We start from the raw sequence: 21,934 nt of genomic DNA, 5'->3' as shown, positions 1-21,934 counted from the left end.
GTCTGGGCGGTTTGTTTTGGTATCGCTAGTATGATGCTCTTTAGTTAAAAGCGTTTAGAGTGAGAATCGAAGCTTATTAGGGGTTGGTCTGTTGGTTTTGGTTGAATTTGTATTAATTGTTGTTTTGATTGATTTTGTAAATATTTTTAATTGTGCTTCTACCTATGTTCTTCAACATGTATTAGACGAATAATTATATGTTTTTTCCATAATGGTTTACATGCATATGTTTTTATCTTATGGTGTGATGATCTGAAAAAAATAGGTATATTTACTATTTAGTATATAATTAAGAAATCATGGTGAATCACATTATGTAAAAAATTATATCAAATAAAAAACAGAATAATATTTGTACCAAATGTACCAAAGAATCTGTCTAAAAAATTATTTATGTTTGATCAATCAAAGAATTTTTTATAATAAAAAAAGTGGTAACACTTAAATTGTGGAAGTCTAAAAAATTCTTGACTCGAAAGTACCCAATTGCCTACCTTCTTCTCGAAATGAGAGACCAAATTTGAATTTAAGTTAGAATCTATTTTTGATTTAGAGTCGTCACTTAATTTATTTGAAAAATTAAAAAATAAAAATATTTACGTGTACAGACGCATTTTAGAGATTTTATTTTTTTATTCGGTGTTTGGTTACACGCGAGGAAGAGTCTTGTCTCTATATTTCACATGCACACCTAGAGCTGAGCATCGTACATAAACGTTCGTATTCGACTCGGGCAAGTCGTGTTAGACTCTCAATCGTGTCGTGTCTAAATCTTATGTGTGTCGAATCGTGTCTTGACCCACTCAAAATATTATGATTCACAAACTCTTTCGTGTCGTGTTATTCGTGTCCACGACTTTATTTGTGTCGTACTAACTCGTATTTAAATCCGTGTTTCGTGTTATTCCGACTAGATTTTATTATCGTGTCAACACAATCGTGTATTGACACTCATATTAATTAATTATTTATTTATATATATTAAATTATATTGTTAATAAAACTTATAAAATATTATTATATTATCAAAGTTAAATTATTATCATATATTTTGTTTTTGTTTGAATGTTTTAATAATATTATAAATTATTTGAAATTTTAAAAATAATATGTAAATTAATATAAGTAATATGTGAAATAATTATTATGAGATTCAAATTTTTATTCATATAATTTATTTAATATTTATATTTTATTTTAATATTTTAGTATATTTAATTTTAATTATATATATTACATTTATAAAATTAAATAATTTATAAATTTAATGAAAATGTAAATATATTTAGAGACACGTGGCATGTTAATGTAATAGTGGGTAGTTTAAGAAAGAAAATGGGAGAGAAAGTGAGAAAGGTGGGTAAAATTTATAAATATATATTATTATATTATTAAAATTAAAATTAAAATTATTATCATATATTTATTATTTAATGTATTAATAATAATTGAAATTATAAATAATTTAAAAATTAATAAGTAATTAATAAAATAATATCGAATAGAATTATTAATAGACTCACATTTTTATTTATATAATTTATTTTTTATTTTAATTTATATTATTTAAGTTAATATTTTATTTTAATATTATATTTTAGTGTGTTTAATTTTAATTATAAATATTATATTTATGAAGTTAAATAATTTATTAATTGAATAAAAATCTAATAAATTTAGAGAATGTTAACGTGGGTAGGTTAGGTCATTTGACTAATTGTGTTTATGTCGTTTCGTGTGTATACTTGTGTTCATGTCGTGTCTATACTCGTGTCGTGTCCGTGTCAACTCGTAACCGTGTTTCGATCGTATAAACTCATAATCGTGTCGTGACCGTATCGTCTCGTGCCTTGTATCGTGTCAACCCAAGACTCGAGTGAGATAATATCGTATCGTATCGTTCCATATAAATATCGTGTTGGATCGTGTCGGTTCGTATTTTGCTAGCCCATTGCCCAACTATAATTGAGACGACGTTAAATGTGGAAGATAATGGAGAACAGTCACGTGCGACAACGTCCACAAATTCACACTGAGTGTTCTTTTTATTATATATATATATATATATATATATATATATATATATATATATTCTTTTAAATTTATTATAATTATCATTTTTAAAATAATATGCCGATTTTTAAAACTACAAAAACATAAAGATTCCAATATCATGTTATTCAATTTATTCAATTTATTCAATTTAAATTAATCATATATATTTAAAATATATATTTAAAATGATAGAAACTGTCATAATAATAATATTATAATAATAATATTATGAATGATACGTATAGCACCACTATGATTGATTATTAAAAGTTCGTCGATTTCTCTCAAACCAATTTTTTTTTTCCAATTGTTAATTGAGATTCGAATTTAGGTTATTTTTATTAAATGAGTATGAATATTAAATTGTGTTTAGTAATTTAAAACTTGATTTTAAAACTTATCTTCTTAATTTAAGATATTATATTTATTTTCTTAATTAATTTATCATATTTATAAAAAAATATAAATTCTATATCATTTAAACTTTTTCTAACTATTATTGCACATATACATATTAGAGCAGGACAATGTGTTAGCTAAATACGAACAGACACGATCCAACACGATATTTGTACGGAACGACACGATATGATATTATCTTACTTGGTCTTGAGTTGACACGATATAAGCACGAGACGACATGGTCACGACACGATTATGAGTTTATACGATCGAAACACGGTTACGAGTCGACACGGACACAACACAAATATAGACACGACACAAGTATAGACACGATATGAGCACGAGTATACACACGAAACGACATAAACACAATTAGTCAAATGACCTAAGCTACCCACATTAACATTCTCTAAACCTATTACATTTTTATTCAATTAATAAATTATTTAATTTCATAAATGTAATATTTATAATTAAAATTAAACACACTAAAATATAATATTAAAATAAAATATTAACTTAAATAATATAAATTAAAATAAAATATAAATAAAAAATAAATTATATGAATAAAATTGTGAGTCTATTAATAATTCTCTTCGATATTATTTTATTAATTATTTATTAATTATTTAATTATTTATAATTTCAATTATTATTAATACATTAAATAATAAATATATGATAATAATTTTAATTTTAATTTTAATAATATAATAATATATATTTATAAATTTTACCCACCTTTCCCACTTTCTCTCCCATTTTTTTTCCTGAAACTACTTACTTTTACATTAACATTATCAAATAGTCATGTCTCTCTAAATATATTTACATTTTCATTAAATTTATAAATTATTTAATTTTATAAATGTAATATATATAATTAAAGTTATATATAACTAATATATTAAAATAAAATATAAATATTAAATAAATTATATGAATAAAAATTTGAGTATCATAATAATTATCTCACATATTACTTTTATTAATTTACATATTATTTTTAAAATTTTAAATTATTTTAAAATTTTAATTATTATTAAAACATTCAAGCAAAATATATGATAATAATTTAACTTGGATAATATAATAATATTTTATAAGTTTTACTAACAATATAATTTAATATATATAAATAAATAAATAATTAACATAAGTGTTAAGACACGATTGTGTTAACACGATAACAAAGTCAGAATAACACGAAACACGAATTTAAACACGAGTTAGTACGACACGAATAAATTCGTGGACACGAATAACACGACACGAAAGAGTCTGTAAATCATAATATTTTGAGTGGATCAAGACACGATACGACACACATAAGATTTAGACACGACACAACACGACACGATTGAGAGTCTAACACGACTTGTCCGAGTCGAATACAAACGTTTATGTATAATGCCCAACTCTAATACATATACTTGAAGACATACCAACCGCATCCCACAATTTAGAATAGATAATTCAAAACAATATTCAATTTAAAACACATACGTCAAAATTAGTAAACCGTTTGTCTATATAAAATTTTGGCAAAAATAAAAACAATATATATCTCCTTTTAAAAATTTCCAATATTTTCTCGTGTTACAAATTTTTAATCAAATAAAATATAAATTTAAAATGTATAGATCTCAACACAATAGTTTATTTAATAAAAAAAAGAAATACTTCTAAATATTATTTCATTCACAAAAATGATAAATTAAAATAGAAAACATCCATTTTATCCATTTAAAAAATTTAGATTGAAAAACTTGAATTATTATTAAATAAAAAAAGAAATGATTCCTTGGAGCTGGGGTAGTAGACTAGTAGTATATAGAAAGTGAGAATAGGGTAACATGGATAGAGGAGAGATTCAAGTTCAAGTGATACAATCAAGATTCAGGAGAATATGTGTCTTTTGCGGTAGTAGCCAGGGAAACAAAACCAGCTATCAAGAATCGAAATTGTAATAATTATTTTTATATTTTTTAATAATTAAAATAAATAAAGTAATTGTGCAACATGTTCTTATCTAATATTAGTGGAATGAATTGTCTTGTATTTTTATTAAACCAATTGAGTTAACACGTGATGGAATGAATTAGGACTAGAGTTGGGCATCGTATATAAACGTTTGTATTCGACTCGGGCAAGTCGTGTTAGACTCTCAATCGTGTCGTGTTGTGTCGTGTCTAAATCTTATGTGTGTCGAATCGTGTCTTGACCCACTCAAAATATTATGATTCACAGACTCTTTCGTGTTATTCGTGTCCACGAGTTTATTCGTGTCGTACTAACTCGTGTTTTGTGTTATTCCGACTAGATTTTATTATCGCGTCAATACAATCGTGTATTGACACTCATAATAATTATTTATTTATTTATATATATTAAATTATATTGTTAGTAAAACTTATAAAATATTATTATATTATCAAAATTAAATTATTATCATATATTTTGTTTGAATGTTTTAATAATAATTAAAATTTTAAAATAATTTGAAATTTTAAAAATAATATGTAAATTAATATAAGTAATATGTGAAATAATTATTATGAGACTCAAATTTTTATTTATATAATTTATTTTAATATTTTAATATATTTAATTTTAATTATATATATTACATTTATAAAATTAAATCATTTATAAATTTAATGAAAATGTAAATATATTTAGAGACACTGGCATGTTTAATGTAATAGTGGGTAGTTTAAGAAAGAAAATGGGAGAGAAAGTGGGAAATGTGGGTAAAATTTAGAAATATATATTATTATATAATTAAAATTAAAATTAAAATTATTATCATATATTTATTATTTAATGTATTAATAATAATTGAAATTATAAATAATTAAAAAATTAATAAGTAATTAATAAAATAATATCGAAGAGAATTATTAATAGACTCACATTTTTATTCATATAATTTTTTTTTAATTTATATTATTTAAGTTAATATTTTATTTTAATATTATATTTTAGTGTGTTTAATTTTAATTATAAATATTATATTTATGAAGTTAAATAATTTATTAATTAAATAAAAATGTAATAAGTTTAGAGAATGTTAATGTGGGTAGCTTAGGTCATTTGACTAATTGTGTTTATGCCGTTTCGTGTGTATACTCGTGTTCGTGTCGTGTCTATACTCGTGTCGTGTCCGTGTCGACTCGTAACCGTGTTTCGATCGTATAAACTCATAATCGTGTCGTGACCGTGTCCTCTCGTGCTTGTATTGTATCAACCCAAGACCCGAGTGAGATAATATCGTATCGTGTCGTTCCGTATAAATATCGTGTTGGATCGTGTCGGTTCGTATTGAGCTAACCCATTGCCCAGCTCTATACACACTCAAATTCGTGGTCTCAACTGCAAACATCTGATCATTTAAAAAATATTATTTATACACTCTATTTATTTCTCCAAATAGATTCTACATCTACATCTAGAAGACCAGAACTTTGTCCAAATTTAAACATGTGAGACTAGACCTCTATCATTTTTTCTCAAGGTGTGCATCTAAATTATATCAATGATCATAAGACTAAAAGTGAGGAAAACTAGACAATAACAATGGGACGGAAAAGGGTGGGAAATGCTTTTACCATCCTTCCTGTTGAGAAATACTCTCTCTGATCAACACAATATTCCAATGAAAACCAGAAATCCAAACAGAAACAAGACGAATAAGAAGAAGACACAAATTTGATATCGGAGTTCAGCCCAAATCGGACCTACGTCTCCGTCAAGCTCAGCTTAGAGCTTGATTCCACTATAAAGAAAAAGTATCAGATTACAATCACTCACACTATCTTTCCTTTTCTTACACACCTTTCTTTGCAAGAATTCTTCACCAAAATCTCTCAAGAAAAGTAATCTCACTAAAGAAAAGAAAAAACAGAATTCCCTGAAGACTTAACCACCTATCTTCTTATATCAACATAAAATGAATGACCCGGTTTTTACAATTAATTAAACCGGACCAAAAAACAGCTAACAAAAAAAAAACCGGTTCAACCCAAAATCAACAATCTCCACCTTGGGTTGTTTGATCATTCTTCAACTTCTAGTGGAATCAAAAAACTCATATTTGCATCATTGCTTGAAGCCACCCACAGTTCAAGTTACTTCAACTCTAAGTAGTTTTAAACAATGTTTAAACTTGCTTAAAGTTAACACTTTTGTTCCAATATCAGCATGATTATCTTCTATTCCAATTTTACCAATTGAAACTACACCTTGTGCTATCTTTTCCTGAATGAAATGATATTTTATGTCCACATGTTTTGTTCTATCATGAAACACAGGGTTCTTGCACAAATGAAGAGCACTTTGGCTATCAGTGTAGATAGTAGCAGGCCCCTTAAACAGCTTGAGTTCTTGAAGTAGACCTTGAATCCACATGGCCTCTTTTACAACCTCTGTTGCTGCTATGTACTCAGCTTCAGTGGTTGATAATGCTACCACTGATTGAAGTTGGCTTTTCCAGCTGATGCAATTTCTATTTATCAGAAAATAGAAAGCAGTAGTAGATCTTCTAGTGTCTTTGTCACCTGCAAAGTTTGAATCCACATACCCGATGACTATTACTTCAGGAGTATTCTTTTTCTTGTAGCATATACCTGTATCGGTTGTAGAGGCAATATATCTTAATAGCCATTTCATAGCTAGCCAATGATCCCTACCTGGATTTTCCATAAACCTGCTTAAGGTGCTGATCCCATAAGCTAAATCTGGTCTGGTGCAAACCATGGAGTACATGATTGATCCAACAGCACTAGAATAAGGAACTTTTTCCATATATGCTTGATCTGAACTGGTTTTTGAAGAACTTGCAGCTGTCAAAGGAAACTGATTTGTAATAGGCATTTTAGCTGGTTTGGCTCCTCTAATCCCAAACTTGTCTATTACCTTTTCAAGATAACCTTTCTAACTGAGAGTCATTAAGCCTTTCACTCTGTCTCTTACTAACTTTATGCCCAGAATTTTTCCAGCACTGCCTAAGTCCTTCATATCAAATTCTGAATAAAGGACTGCCTTCAAATTCTTTATTCTTGAGAATTCTTTGCTAATCAGTAGCATATCATCTACATAGAGTAGAAGATAGTCAGCATCTTCGATTTTCGATCCTCTGTAATACAGGCATGTATCGTAGCTGCTTCGGATAAACCCTTGCTAAGAAATGAAGGCATCGAATCTCAAGTACCACTGTCTTGGAGATTGCTTGAGGCCATACAATGATTTTTGTAGCAGACATACCATATCTTTACCTTTCTGTAATTCGAAACCCTCTGGCTGCTCCATGAAGATGGTTTCCTCCAGATTTCCATGGAGGAATGCTGTTTTGACGTCCATCTGCTCCAGTTCTAAATCAAAATGGGTTACTAGTGATAGCATAATCCGAATAGTCTTGTACTTGACAACAGGTGAGAAAATCTTATTATAATCAATCCCTTCTTTCTGAGAGAAACCCTTGGCCACCAACCGAGCTTTGTACTTGACCCCTTCTTTTATAGTATTTCCTTCCTTGATCTTATAGATCCATTTGGATTTAATCACTGACTGTTTTGACGGTCTTGGAACAAGTATCCATGTCTAGTTAATATGTAGTGACTTCATCTCTTCGTGCATAGCATCAATCCACTTTAGCTTATCCTTTGAGTTTAGTGCTTGCTTATAGTCTTCTGGCTCCACCTTACCTATTTCAACTGCAGAAACAAACGCATAAGCTAATAAATCAGTATAAGCAGAAAAACCATACCTTTGTGTGGGCTTAATTTGTCTCCTTTCCCGATCCCTTGTGAGTTGATAGTCGGTATCAGGTTGCCTTGCTTCATCACTTTGTTCATCTGCTAACTCTGTTTCAGTGGTAGCTGTTGTTGAATCATGAACTAAGACTGGTGACTCTACCTGATTCATGTTGCCATAATTCTCCTCCACCGAATCAGTAACTACCTGTTGTTGAGCCATCATAGGAACATAGTCAACACTTGTTCCTTGCTTGCTTGTATCTGAACCCCCTTGGGTGGTGTTAGATGTTTCTTGAGTAAGGCACACAAATTCTTCCTCATTGAAGATTACATCTCGGCTTATTATAGTTTTAAAACCACCTGACTGCTTTAACCAAATTCTGTAACCTTTCACCCCTTGAGGATAACCAAGAAATACACCCTTTAGACTTCTAGGCTCTAGTTTTCCTTCCTTTTGATGTGCATATGCAGTACATCCAAAAGGTCTGAGATTGGATAAGTCTGGTGGATTTCTAGACCACATTTCTTCAGGAGTTTTAAAGTCAATTGCTGTAGAGAGGAACCTATTCACCAGATAGGCTGCTGTTATTACAGCTTCTCCCCAGAATATCTTAGGTAATCCTGCCCCAAACAACATTGAACGTGACTTGTCCATCAAGGTTCGATTCATGCGCTTGGTAACACCATTCTGTTGGGGTGTGTGTCGAACTGTCCGATGTCTCTGAATTCCTTGCTCACGATAGTAACTATCAAATACTTCATTGCAAAATTCTAACCAGTTGTCAGTTCTCAATGTCTTCACCTTTTTATCTGTAAGATTTTCAACTAGAGTCTGCCAAACTTTGAATTTCTCAAATGCATCACTTTTATGTTTTAAAAGATATACCCAAACCTTGCGAGAATAATCATCCACAACTGAAAGGAAGTATGAGTTACCTCCTTGTGTGGGTGTTCTCTCAGGCCCCCATAAATCTGAATGAACATATTCCAACACTCCCTTGGATTTGTGAATTCCGGTCTTGAAAGATTGTCGATGCTGTTTTCCCAATACACAATGCTCGCAGAAATTCAACTTAGTCACCTTGTCTGAACCAAGCAGATTGCTTTGACTGAGTATATGTAATCCCTTTTCACTAATATGTCCAAGCCTACGATGCCACTTTGTTGCAGTCTTATCTTCATTTGTGACAACAAATGCAGATTGTTTTGACACTGTCTCACCAATCAAATGATATAAGACCCCTTTCTTGATGCCCTGTATCACAACCTTGTTCTCTTTCATAATTCTCATCTTCCCTAAACCAGTTTGATAATTGTATCCCAAATCATCAAGCACCCTAAGAGAAATCAGATTCTGTGTAAGTTGAGGCACAAACCTTACATATCTCAATGTCCTCACAACACCATCAAACATCTTGATGCTGATATCTCCAATGCCCTCTATTCGACATGTATTACTATTTCCCATCAGAACCTTGCCCCCATTTGTATCCTGAAAGTTTGATATCCAATCCTTGTTGTGAGTCATGTGGAAGGTGCATCCAGAATCAAGAATCCATTCGCAATTTGCAGATTCCATTGAGGCCATTAGAACCTCTCCATCATCATATCCATCACCATAGTTCGTTGATTCTTTGACATGTCCTGGTATTGAATTACCCCCTTGTTTCTTCTTTGATTCCCTTTGCCACAAATAGCAATTGACCTTTAGATGACCTAATTTTCCACAATGAAAACATTTTCTGGATTCCACTGATTCAGACTGGAGTGTCCTATTATTTGGCTCCTTTGAATTGTTGTGGCTAGGACGATGTTTAGACTTCTTGGAACTCTTCCCTTTAGCCATATAGTTTTCCCCGTTTGAGCTGATCTTCTTGTCAGTTTTCAACTCCAACTCTCTCGACTTTAGGGCAGATATTACCTCTTCAAGTGTAATACTAGTTCGACCATATTTGATTGCATTCTTGACCTCATATAATCCTTATATGATTCTGGAAGAGAATTGAGAATGATTATGGCCTGATTCTCATTGCTCATTCCTTCATTTTCTCCAGAATTGACTACTCAATATTGAGCTTCAAGAATTTATCAAGATTCTGTGTAAGAGTCTTATTCGGCATCATCTTATAGCTAAATAGTCTCTCCTTCAAGTAAATCTTGTTGGTCAGAGACTTGGATTGAAACAACTCATCCAGACGTTTCCACATTGAAGCAGAATTCTTTTCATTATCTATCATCCTAATAACAGAATCTGATAAATGAAAAATGATTGTATCTATTGCCGATTCGACCATTTCATCCTTTTGATCCTCACTGATCTCAGGTGGCCAGGCAATTGGTTCTTCTAGGGTACGCACAAGTCTCTTCTATGCAAGAAGTGCCCTAATCTTCCGCTGCCAAATTCGAAAATCACTGTTTCCATCGAACTTGTCGATATCTATCTTCATCGTCGTAGTTGGTTGCCAAAGAAATACCTTGTTTGCGGAATCCTTCGTTGAGTTCTTACTTGACTCTTGTTGAACCCTGTCAACACAATCTTCACTTTCGCTGGAGCTGGAATCACCCTGTTCCCAATCACTCGCCAGCGTTGAAGATCTTCACGAAATCCTCAATTGATCTGTTTCTTGCCCTAACTCAGGCTCTGATACCACTGTTGAGAAATACTCTCTTAGATCAACACAATATTCCAATGTAAATCAGAAATCCAAACAGAAACAAGACGAATAAGAAGAAGACACAAATTTGATATCGGAGTTCAGCCCAAATCGGACCTACGTCTCCGTCAAGCTCAGCTTAGAGCTTGATTCTACTATAAAGAAAAAGTATCAGATTACAATCACTCACACTATCTTTCCTTTTCTTACACACCTTTCTTTGTAAGAATTCTTCACCAAAATCTCTCAAGAAAAGTAATCTCACTCAAGAAAAGAAAAAACAGAATTCCCTGAAGACTTAACCACCTATCTTCTTATATCAACATAAAATGAATGACCCGGTTTTTACAATTAATTAAACCGGACCAAAAAACAGCTAACAAAAAAAAAACCGGTTCAACCCAAAATCAACACTTCCCTTATTCTATTTGGAAGAATTTTACTATTATTCCTACTTTCTTAGGTTTAAGAGATTACCCGTGAAGCACTATTATATTATATTCTTTAAAAAAAAAATTATTTCACAAAATATATAAACATATATTTTAATATTATATATATTATAATATATTAAAAATTTATATTATATAAAAATTAAACTTAAAACTCTTATCAAATATAAAAAATAAATAAATAATTAGTAATGTTATATATATAGTTATGTTTATCATAATCAAAGAAAAATCGTTCATAATAGGACAACTCGGATCAAAAACCGCGAGGCGGATTATAGTTGTAATCCATACCGATAAGTGACGAGTAATGCACAAAAGTACCGAAAAAATAATTAAAATGTTAGTTTTAAATAAATAAAATTCAAACCGCCCTTATTAAAAATATATATATTTTTGTTTAAAAATATATATTTTTGTTTAAAAATATATATTTTATTATTATATATATTTTATAAATTTGTTTAGGTTAATAAAAGTATATTTCATAAAATAAAATCCAAACGAGGTCTAAGAAATATATATTTTTTGTTTTGTGGGAAATATTTATTTGATCATTTTTTTTATTTATTTTATGATTTTTGTTTGTAGGTTAATAAAAGTGAAAAGAAAACAAAATAAAAAGTGAAAATTAGCATTCAAACTAGGTATTAAGACAAACCCATGAGATAGAACTAGAATAATAATATTTCTTGTTTAACTTTTTCAACTATTTACTTTCTCTTATTTATTCTCAAAATAACTTATTTTATTATTAAAATTCAATTTTTTTATTTTATTTTTTAAAATTAATTAATTTATTTACATTTAAACTCATTATTAAATATATATTAAATTATTATTTTTATTAAAATATTTAAATTGTAATGTTTTTAATTGATTATTTATATTTTAATATATATATTTAAATCTTTATTTTTATAAATTTGATTATTTATATTTTGATATATATTTTAAATTATTATTTTTATAAATTTAATTATTTATATTTTAATATATATATATATATATTTACATTTCAATTATTATTTTATATATTTTTTTATTTTTTTTAAATGCTTCATTCAATATTATATAAATGAAAATCGTTTAAATATAATGACGAAAATATTAAAAAAACACGATAGTTTATAGTGCCACCAAATAAAGTCGAAACATAACGAGCATTTGAGATACAATAATAAAAACATAAGGCACAAATATTAATCAACGAACAAACTTAATATAAAATCTAGCGTTAATGGTTTCAAAATGCTCAAAAAAAATTTGAGAAAAAAGAAAAACTAACGAAATCAAACCTAGTCTATTCGAATTGAGGTGAATAACTCCAAAATATTATAATTTATGGAGGTATGACCAAAACGAGACGTACTAACAATGTTTTAAGCAAAATCATCACTAATATGAACAATGATGATTGTAATAATTTTTTGTATGAATTATTAAATTGTTATATTGTTATGGTTAAAATAATTTAAATTTATTAATATTTATCAAAATTATTGATGAGAATGATAAATAAATATTTATTATATAAATAATAATTGAAATATATATATATATATATATATTAAAATTTAAATAATTAAATTTATAAAAATAATAATTTATAATATATATCAAAACATAAATAATTAAATTATAAAAATTATAATTTAAATAAATATATATATATATATATTAATATTTCAAAATATAAATAATTAAAATTATAAATATTAAAATATAAATAATCAAATTTATAAAAATAATAATTTAAATATTTTAATAAAAATAATAATTTAAATAATATATATATTTAAAAATAAGTTTAAATGTAAATAAATAAATTTTAAAAAAATAAATAAATAAATAAAAGAATTTAATTTGAACAAATTAGTTTGGGAACATAGAACAAAACAAATTAGTTTGAGAAGTTTAACAAGTAATTTTGAGAATTGCTTTGAACCAACCCACTTCTAGTCCAATTGACATCTGTAAAAAATAAAAAATTAATCCACTTCCTTTCATTCTCTTCTCCCGTTTACTTAAAAAAAAAAATGGCTTGACAACTCAATCCTCCTAGATGGCCATGCCTTAACACCAAGGCTAAGCCTTGTTTGATAGTTTGATCGCAGTAGTAGGTAGGGTTGATCGAATATGGGCGGGCTTCAGCTGAAAACTAGGCCAGACAACCTTAGGTTGATAATAGGCCCGCGATCGAAAACCAAGTCAACGGTCAAAAATCAGTCCACCGATCGAAAATCAGGCCATCGGTTGAAAATCATGTCATCGATCGAGAACTAGGCCAAACTTCGAATTCTCAGTCAAAAACTAAGTTAGGCTTCAGATTATTACTAAGAAACCATACCAAGTCAAGCAGTTCAGTCGCTGACAATTTTTTTTTCAGACGGATGGTATTGAATTATTTGTTTGGACTCCTAATTATGTAATAAAAAGTCCAACTTGTTTAAGAAGTTCATTTGTGTTAAATAGAGACATGATGTTAAAATTACGAGTTGACTATATTAAAATCTTACAATTTTACAATTTCACATAAGGTTTACGAGTCTGAATTTAAGTAAACTTTTAAATAGGTAAACTCTTACGATTTTAAATTTACGATAATGAGATTTTACGAGTTTATAAATAATTTTGATTTTACGATTTTTTACGATATTACGTTTAAAAAACAAATTTATATTTAAAAATTAAAAAATAAAGTTATTATTTATTAAAATAAATAAATTAATATATTTAATTTTGTAAGTATAATTATTTTATATTGTTATTTATTTATTATTTTTTTAATTAATTTTATATTTTAATATATATATATATATATTAAACTGAAAATAATATATATATATATATATAATAATAATAATATATAACTATTATTTTTTTAAGTTAAACTCTTACAATTAGGGATGTAAATGAACTGAGCTGCTCGCGAGCTATTCGAATCTCGGCTCGGCAAAAAGCTTGTTCGAGCTCGTTCGTTAATCTTAACGAGCCGAGCTTAGACTCGTTTAAAAGCTCGAAAATTTAAACGAGCCGAGCTTGAGCTTCTCGATATTCGGCTCGTAAGCTCACGAACATGTTCGTTTATAGGCTCGCTTATAGGCTCGCGAACAAGTTCGTTAATAGGCTCACGAACATGTTCGATTATATAAATTATAAAAAAAAAATTAAGTAATATATATATTAAAATAATTAATATAATAATAATCTTTAATTAAATTTAAATTAATAAATATATATTTTTTAAAAGATACCTCTAGAACTATGTAGAAGAACTGAAAGATGGTCATTCATCCTTCTATCTCTCATAACTCTCTCTTCTCTTCCGTCTAGGTTTTCAAGGTTGCAGCTCACAAGGAAAAAGAAAAGAGTTTATTATTCCCACCATTCTCATCATGCTCTTAGTTGACTAGAAAGAGAAGGGATTGACTAGATTGCGTACAAGATTTCGAGACACTTTGCTAGGAATCTACATTGTGTATTGATCTCTTTGCTTTTTCTGCTGTCCAGGTTTTCTCGCTTTTCTTTTCTCTCCACGGACGTGTCTTTAATGTTTTGATATAAGATTTCAATCATTCCATGTTTCAGCTTTGTATGAATTTTGTAGATCTACATGAATTCTATACTGATATTAGGGTTTGAGGTAATTTATTTATAATATATGATTTTTGCTGTTCAGATTCGATCAAGTAGAATGATCTGTCTAGTTGATCCGATACCTGTCTGAGATTTAAAAATGTTCTTAAAAGAATATCATATATATATATATGATCTTTTCTGTTCTGAATCGAGCAAGTAGAATGAATGATCTGTCTAGTAGATCCGATACCTGCCTAAGATTTCTGCAGAAATCTCTTTCGTTTTTGGTTCGGATGGACGAACTAAGATGTAAATTATATCATTAGCTGCATACTTTTCATTGCTCATTAATGGATCCTGTTGTTGTGCTAAGTTGTCTTTTGAGGAGGGTTTTATTTCAAGGGGAAAGTAGAGTGAATGAATTTGCTCCTGAACGAGCTTTAAACGAGCTCATAAACGAGCTTTTTAAACGAGCTCTAAACGAGCTTTAAACGAGCCGAATACGAGCGGCTCGTGAGCTCAATTAAATTCATACGAGCCGAGCTCGAGCTCGATTATAAAAGCTCGAAACGAGCTCGAGCCGAGCTCGAGCCCGAATATATAACAGACGAGCCGAGCTCGAGCTTGATACTGTTCGGCTCGGCTCGGCTCATTTACATCCCTACTTACAATCATCTAAACTCTAGATTTTACGAGTTTACAACGCTCAACGATTTTACGTAAACTCTCGATTTTGACAACCTTGGACATGATTGTCTTATTAGAAAAAAGACTTTTGAGCTGTTCTCGTTCTGCTATAAAAATTAGTGGAATTGACCTTATCAAGACACACTTGAGAGACATCTAGTATACATTTATAGAGATAGTGGAATCTCTTCTTTGTTTAGCTCTTATTTTCATTTGTTTCGTGTTTAACATTTGATTATAGTAAAGCTTCTTTTGGACGAAAGTCCGATAGTTTTTACTCATTGATTTAAGGAGTTTTTTCACGTTAAATTTTGGTGTTTTTGTGTCATTTATATTTTCGTTTATGTTTATTGTTTCTTGCTTTAAAGATCAAATCAAGTGAGAATAATTAATTAATCACAAATGTGATTATTCCGCTTTATTCCCAACATATGGTTTTGTATTCTCGGTCGATTGAAGAAGAGGTCGATCACACGTAGAATATCCCTCTTCAGCTCAAAATTCGATTAGATCAAATGTTCTTTTTCTCATTTTCCAACCAAAACGAGAGTTTAAATAATTGAAATATACTCAAAAATCGTATGAATCATTATCCATAGTAAATAGGTATTCTGAAATAAAGCGAAAAAAATTGAATTTGATTAATTCTAACTTTTAAAACTTTGAAAGAATTAGAAAATTACAAAAAATGAAACCTTCATCTTGAACAACAAAGAACCGTTAAGCAAGCCAGGCCTTAGCCATTCAATCCTTTGAACTAACTTTTAGAATTACATTTTTTTTTTGCCTTTCTAAAATCGGGATAACTAAGGGAAATGATCAAGTTCTTTTGTGATTATTATTTTTTTTAAATCACTGAAAATGGCCCAAAATGGAAAAGTTAACATTTTTTTCATAAAAGGGTAAAATCTTGTGGATGTCGTAAAGAAGGAGATCCCTACAGGGCTCCGTCGGGCATTTCTTCGGTCGTGGGATGCGCATTCTGTAACCATCCTCCTTGCGCATTGACCAACGCCTAGTTGACTCGCTGAACGCACAATTAACTTGGCTACTCATCTGGTCAACTAGGGACCGCCCGACTGGCTGCGACCGTCTACCCATCCATATGTGACCGCCCTACGGTGTTGCTGGTCACCTCCTATCAACATTTTTGTAATGTTTTCAATACAAACATAAACAAGATTTATTTATTTATAATTTTAAATTTAATTTGAAATCGTTCGAAATTTAATTATTTTGAAATCCTACTTATACAAAATCGTTTTCAAATTAATTATTTATTTTAGTTCAGTTCAATACGCCATAGATTTTTATAAAATAAATTTATTGACATGACATTTCAAAAATTATAAATTAAGGCGTTTCACATTTTAATATATATAGGATTATGAGAAATGATTAGCGGAGGGATATTGGGAGAGAAAATTTTAAAGGGAATAACCTGACGCATTTTGATTAACCCAAAAAATAATAAAATTTTTCTCTCTTCTCTTTCTCCTTACACTTTATCTTTTTTCCAACTAGTGATATATTGACACATCATTCCCTTATTCATTTCCTCTCCTAAATTTTCTCCTCTTATTACTGTTCATATGATTATAGTTTAATAAAATAATCTTTGTAAATAAAGCAAAAATTCAAAATATAATCTCAATCATTATATCAACAGAACAAAGACTGAATAATGATAAAAATTTAACACTTTAATAGTTTTTTTATTAAAAAAATGTGATCTTAACAAAAGAACAGATTTTCAAATATTTCATCAATAACAGATCATTTGTAAACACTTCAATAGTTCAATGTGTAAATCTGATTTTGACGAGAAATGACAAAAAGATGCATAAATTCCTCTCAATTAGGTACTCCATACAAATGTATTGCAAGCACATAAGATTGGTTGATCCAAGTGAATTCCCATTGATCAGTTTTTTATAAACGCTCATCCATCACGATCATTAGGTTTAAGCATACTTCAACCATAAATACAAGTATTCATTAGTCAAACATCAAATTAAAGAAACATTGAAATATTTTAAAAAATCGATATTTGAGGAATACAAGACTTATATTAATCCTCTATAACAAATAAAATGTAAATACAATGTACAAATGATGACATGTTATTTTTAGAGGTCTTAGCCAAATTCTTCAATTAAAAACTTGCATTCTGACATTTAAGAAAGACAAAGCGTTTATAGAAAATCTTCAAAGGATTTTGAAAACATGCTCAAAGGAAAATCATTAAAGTTCATCAACAATTATCGAGAAACCAGCAATGACCGGAGTTTTACTTCTTGATTTAATATTTATAAAATTCATCCCCTCTTCTTATTCTAACCTAGCGGTAAGAAGAGGTGAATATCCTCAGTTTTCTTGTAGGGTCCTGAGTTCGAGCCCGTCAAGTGTCAAGTTCTGCGTCTAATTAAATGGTTAGGTGTGTTTATGGGCTATATGCTTAACCTTATTGTCACAATATTCATTATTTAAAAAATTATTAAATAGAATTTAATTTTTAAAAAATTTCTAAAATGTATTAATGATTATGGGATGGAAAGATATCTTAAAAGTATAAAATCTTGAAAGAGAATAAAAATAAGTGGACGTTTAAGAAAGAAAATGACTATCTACCCTCCATTGATGTTAAATTCAAGGTGATATAGATAGTTAGGAAGAAGAAGAAGCAGAATCAGCAGCAGCCAGCAGCTAGTCTTTCCTTTTCAAAGCAACCCCATCTCCTTCTCTTTTCCTTCAAGCACTATCTCTCTCTCTCTCTCTCTCTTTCTCTCTCACATACACACATATTAATTGATGCTCGCAAAAGCTAGCTTTCATGTTGAGTATTCCCCACAATTAACTACCTAGCTACAATTGCTTTATCCACACTCTTATATGGGATTCCTACTACTATCTATACCAGTTTAATTTCAAGTCATACAAAGAAACAACATATATTATTATCTTCCATTTGACAGATTCTGTTTTCATCAAAACTGTTGTCTGATACAGAGAAGAACATTGCAATTTCAATCATGCCTTTTGGGTTCGTCTCTGCATGGAACAAGCGCCGAAGGAGCAAGTCCGAGGATAACACTAGCTCTTGTCAGTACTATTTCTTTACTTCATGGTTCTGTTTTTCTATTTCTATATACAACCGACCAACAACAACAAAAAGAGACAAAGATCATGGTTTTCTTTTCCTTTCCTTTCTTCATAGGGATGTACAAACCTGCGGAGTACTGGCAACTTGAAGAACAAAAACCTGCGCCACCAGCAAAAAGATACCATGGATCAGCAGTTTTCACATTCAAGGAAATGGATAAAGCAACTAAGTCATTCAGCGACGAATTTTTTCTGGGGAAAGGAGGATTTGGCCGTGTTTATAAAGGCACCTTATCTTCTGGAGAGGTACTATTTTTGTTTTCTAATTCAAATCTACAACATACATAGGACTGGGAATTTGTTTTGTCTTAGGTTGTAGCGATCAAGAAAATGGAGTTACCCTCGTTCAAGGAAGCGGAAGGTGAACGTGAGTTTCGGGTGGAAGTCGATATCTTGAGTAGATTGGACCACCCGAATCTTGTTTCCTTGATAGGATATTGTGCTGATGGGAAACAGAGGTTTTTGGTTTATGAGTACATGATGAAAGGGAACTTGCAAGATCACTTAAATGGTAATGATTCAAATTACCCTTTTTTTGTGTTTCTTCTAAGGAATAAATCCTGAATGAATGAATGGATTTCAGGGATCGGTGAAGGGAAGATGGATTGGCCTCTAAGGCTTAAAGTTGCACTTGGCGCAGCAAGAGGATTAGCTTATCTACATTCGGGTTTGGCAGTTGGGATTCCGATCATTCATCGAGACTTCAAATCTACCAATATTCTTTTGAACAATAATTTTGAAGCCAAGGTGAGTTGAAATCTTTAAATGCATACACTATAAAATTCTAATGGGGGTTAGTTTACAGATATCGGACTTTGGGCTAGCCAAACTTATGCCCGAGGGTAAGGAGAGTCATGTCATGACGGCTAGAGTTCTCGGCACTTTTGGCTACTTTGACCCCGAGTACACATTGGTAGAAACCACAATATGTTTTTACACTATAAATATGCATCTCTCTTTTTGAATTCTGATCATGTCTTGATAACAGACAGGGAAACTGACTCTACAGAGCGATGTTTATGCTTTTGGAGTGGTTATGCTAGAACTCTTGACCGGGAGGAGGGCCGTGGACTTGAACCAAGGACCGTGTGATAAGAACTTGGTATTACAGGTAAACTGAAAAGGAGATGAGAATATACTAAGAGTAAGTAACTAATATGTTTGTTTTTCTTAAGTTGAGGCACATGGTAACCGACAAGAAGAAGTTGCGAAAGGCCATAGATTCAGAGATAAGCAGAAGTTCATACACCATGGAATCCATTTCAATGTACGCGAATCTAGCATCTCGTTGTGTTCGTCAAGAAAGTACCGAAAGACCCTCCATGGTTGAATGCGTAAACGAGATTCAAAACATTTTCTTAGTTAACTCGAAAGGGTTGGGCATGACTATGCATACGTTTAGAATGGTCTGATGCAAGACATATTTACATAAGAACTGGACTTCGTGTATTATTTTTTCAACAAAGAAGTTGTATGTTGAACAATAAAAGCAATTTAATGACAAATTAAGGTTAATAATATCATGTACCTCGTTTAGCTAAGCAGGTTCTGATCCATTTAAAGCATCTTCTGATCCATTTAAAGCATCTTCATCCTCGTCAGAATCGGGGATCACTGGGAGGGGAAGTAACTTGCGCATCAAGTTCTTCCGTCTTTGAAGTGTTAAAAGAACGAAGAAACTATCTGTTCTAACAACATCATAACCCGCTTTCTTGTACATATTGAATGGAATTTCATCAATCAACCTGCAATGCAAGTAAACCTCTCTTGACGAACTCATCTTCGAAATTAGTTCTTCACCCGCCTTTAGAATATGCCAACCAATTCCTCTCCTGCAGATTTCACATGACAAAAGGGTATGACATGCCAGAACAATTGAACATTCAACATTGATGTTCTAAAGAAATTAAGCATATTTACATGACAACTGACAAGATTCAAATATGCATAAGATATTAAGATCCAAGTGTTTAATAAAACATGATTTCATAAACATACTTTCTAAGCGAATCCTTTACCGACATGTTACAAACATACGGTGACTCCTTTGGAGGTGAAGGAGTGGGAAGTGAAGGGTTAGCACCCATTTTATTAAAACTAACTTCCACAGTTCCAGCCAACTGGAAATCATCGTCTTCTTTCCCTCTATAGAACCCAACAAGAGTGGCAGCATGAGGCATTAATGCTCCCCTCTCCATCAAATACTGCTTCACTAAGAAACCCAACAGTTTCACATAAGCTTTGGGAAGAAGCATAGATTCTGCAAACGATTCGGACAAAAGGGCAACCGCCATTTCCATTTCTTCTTCTCTCATCACGCGTACACATAACGACCCAGATTCCAATTCATGAAGATATTCGAATTCTTCTAAGGATTTTAGCTTTTCGAGCTCAACATTAGTGAGAAAACGACCCGGGAGAATTGGGTTTAAAGGGGTTGATGGAGAATTAGAAGGAGAAGACCCGGAAGTGGAGACAGAGAGGTTGAATTTGTAGATAGTGTTAGTAGATCTGGGGAAGATAAGACATGGGTGTGTATGTTTTAAGGAGAATATTGAGTGATTCGGTTTGAAGAAGATGGTAGAGCATGACTTTAGTTCCAAAGAAGTCGAAAGAGAGACTATTGCTGCCATTTTCGGGAAGAAGAAGAAAAGAAAGTAGCTCTGGTTGTGATTATGCTAGATTGAAGAGATGATAAAGAGAGAAAAATAAATTATGTATTTTCGAGAACAATGGATAAAACCAGATCCTTTAAGCGGTAATATTATTTTAAATCGACCGATCAAAATATAACCGACTAAAAATAAATTTAGATAAAAAAAATTAGATAGAAACGTACAACTTCCACCTCTCCAAATAGAATAATTAATATGTATTATTTATTTATTATCATGATAATTATATTTTAATATTAATAAATACATATAAAAAAATAGTTCAAAATTAAAATGATTCATAGAAACAATTTAGAATGTAAGAAAAGCAATCTTGTTATGGGTTTGCACATAATGAGAATGGTTTATATTGTTAATGTTAATAAATACATTTAAACAAAATTTTGATCAAAATAAAAATGTTTCATAGAAACGGTTAGAATGTAAGAAAAATAATGTTGTCATGGGTATTGCACATAATGAGAATTGTTTATATGAAATAAATGAATTTTATTTTTTAATTT

At 30.3% G+C, this 21,934-nt stretch overlaps 2 protein-coding genes across 3 annotated transcripts; one reads left to right on the top strand and one right to left on the bottom strand.

The window, feature by feature from the left end:
• Window positions 1-18,566: 18,566 nt before the first annotated feature.
• On the top strand, window positions 18,567-20,297 carry LOC124922045 (probable serine/threonine-protein kinase PBL28). Of its 2 annotated transcripts, none has more exons than XM_047462769.1 (7): window positions 18,567-18,696; window positions 18,812-19,002; window positions 19,069-19,267; window positions 19,340-19,503; window positions 19,562-19,669; window positions 19,745-19,867; window positions 19,932-20,297. In XM_047462769.1, exons 1-7 carry the CDS (start codon window positions 18,627-18,629, stop codon window positions 20,166-20,168), a joined length of 1,092 nt encoding a protein of 363 aa, XP_047318725.1. In that variant the 5' UTR covers window positions 18,567-18,626; the 3' UTR covers window positions 20,169-20,297. The 2 variants fall into 2 exon arrangements, with proteins under 2 accessions (XP_047318725.1, XP_047318726.1); XM_047462770.1 differs by having other exon boundaries at window positions 18,627-18,726.
• LOC124922046 lies at window positions 18,796-21,460 on the bottom strand. Its single transcript, XM_047462771.1, has 3 exons — window positions 20,755-21,460; window positions 20,285-20,588; window positions 18,796-18,865 (listed from the first exon to the last, which is right to left on the bottom strand). Exons 1-2 carry the CDS (start codon window positions 21,387-21,389, stop codon window positions 20,294-20,296), a joined length of 930 nt encoding a protein of 309 aa, XP_047318727.1. The 5' UTR covers window positions 21,390-21,460; the 3' UTR covers window positions 18,796-18,865; window positions 20,285-20,293.
• Window positions 21,461-21,934: the final 474 nt, after the last annotated feature.

This window comes from Impatiens glandulifera, chromosome 1 (genome assembly GCF_907164915.1).
Source record: "Impatiens glandulifera chromosome 1, dImpGla2.1, whole genome shotgun sequence".
NCBI classification, from domain to species: Eukaryota; Viridiplantae; Streptophyta; class Magnoliopsida; order Ericales; family Balsaminaceae; genus Impatiens; species Impatiens glandulifera.
The sequence above is the reverse complement of the archived record's forward strand: the minus strand, read 5'-3'. Positions and strand labels throughout refer to the sequence as shown.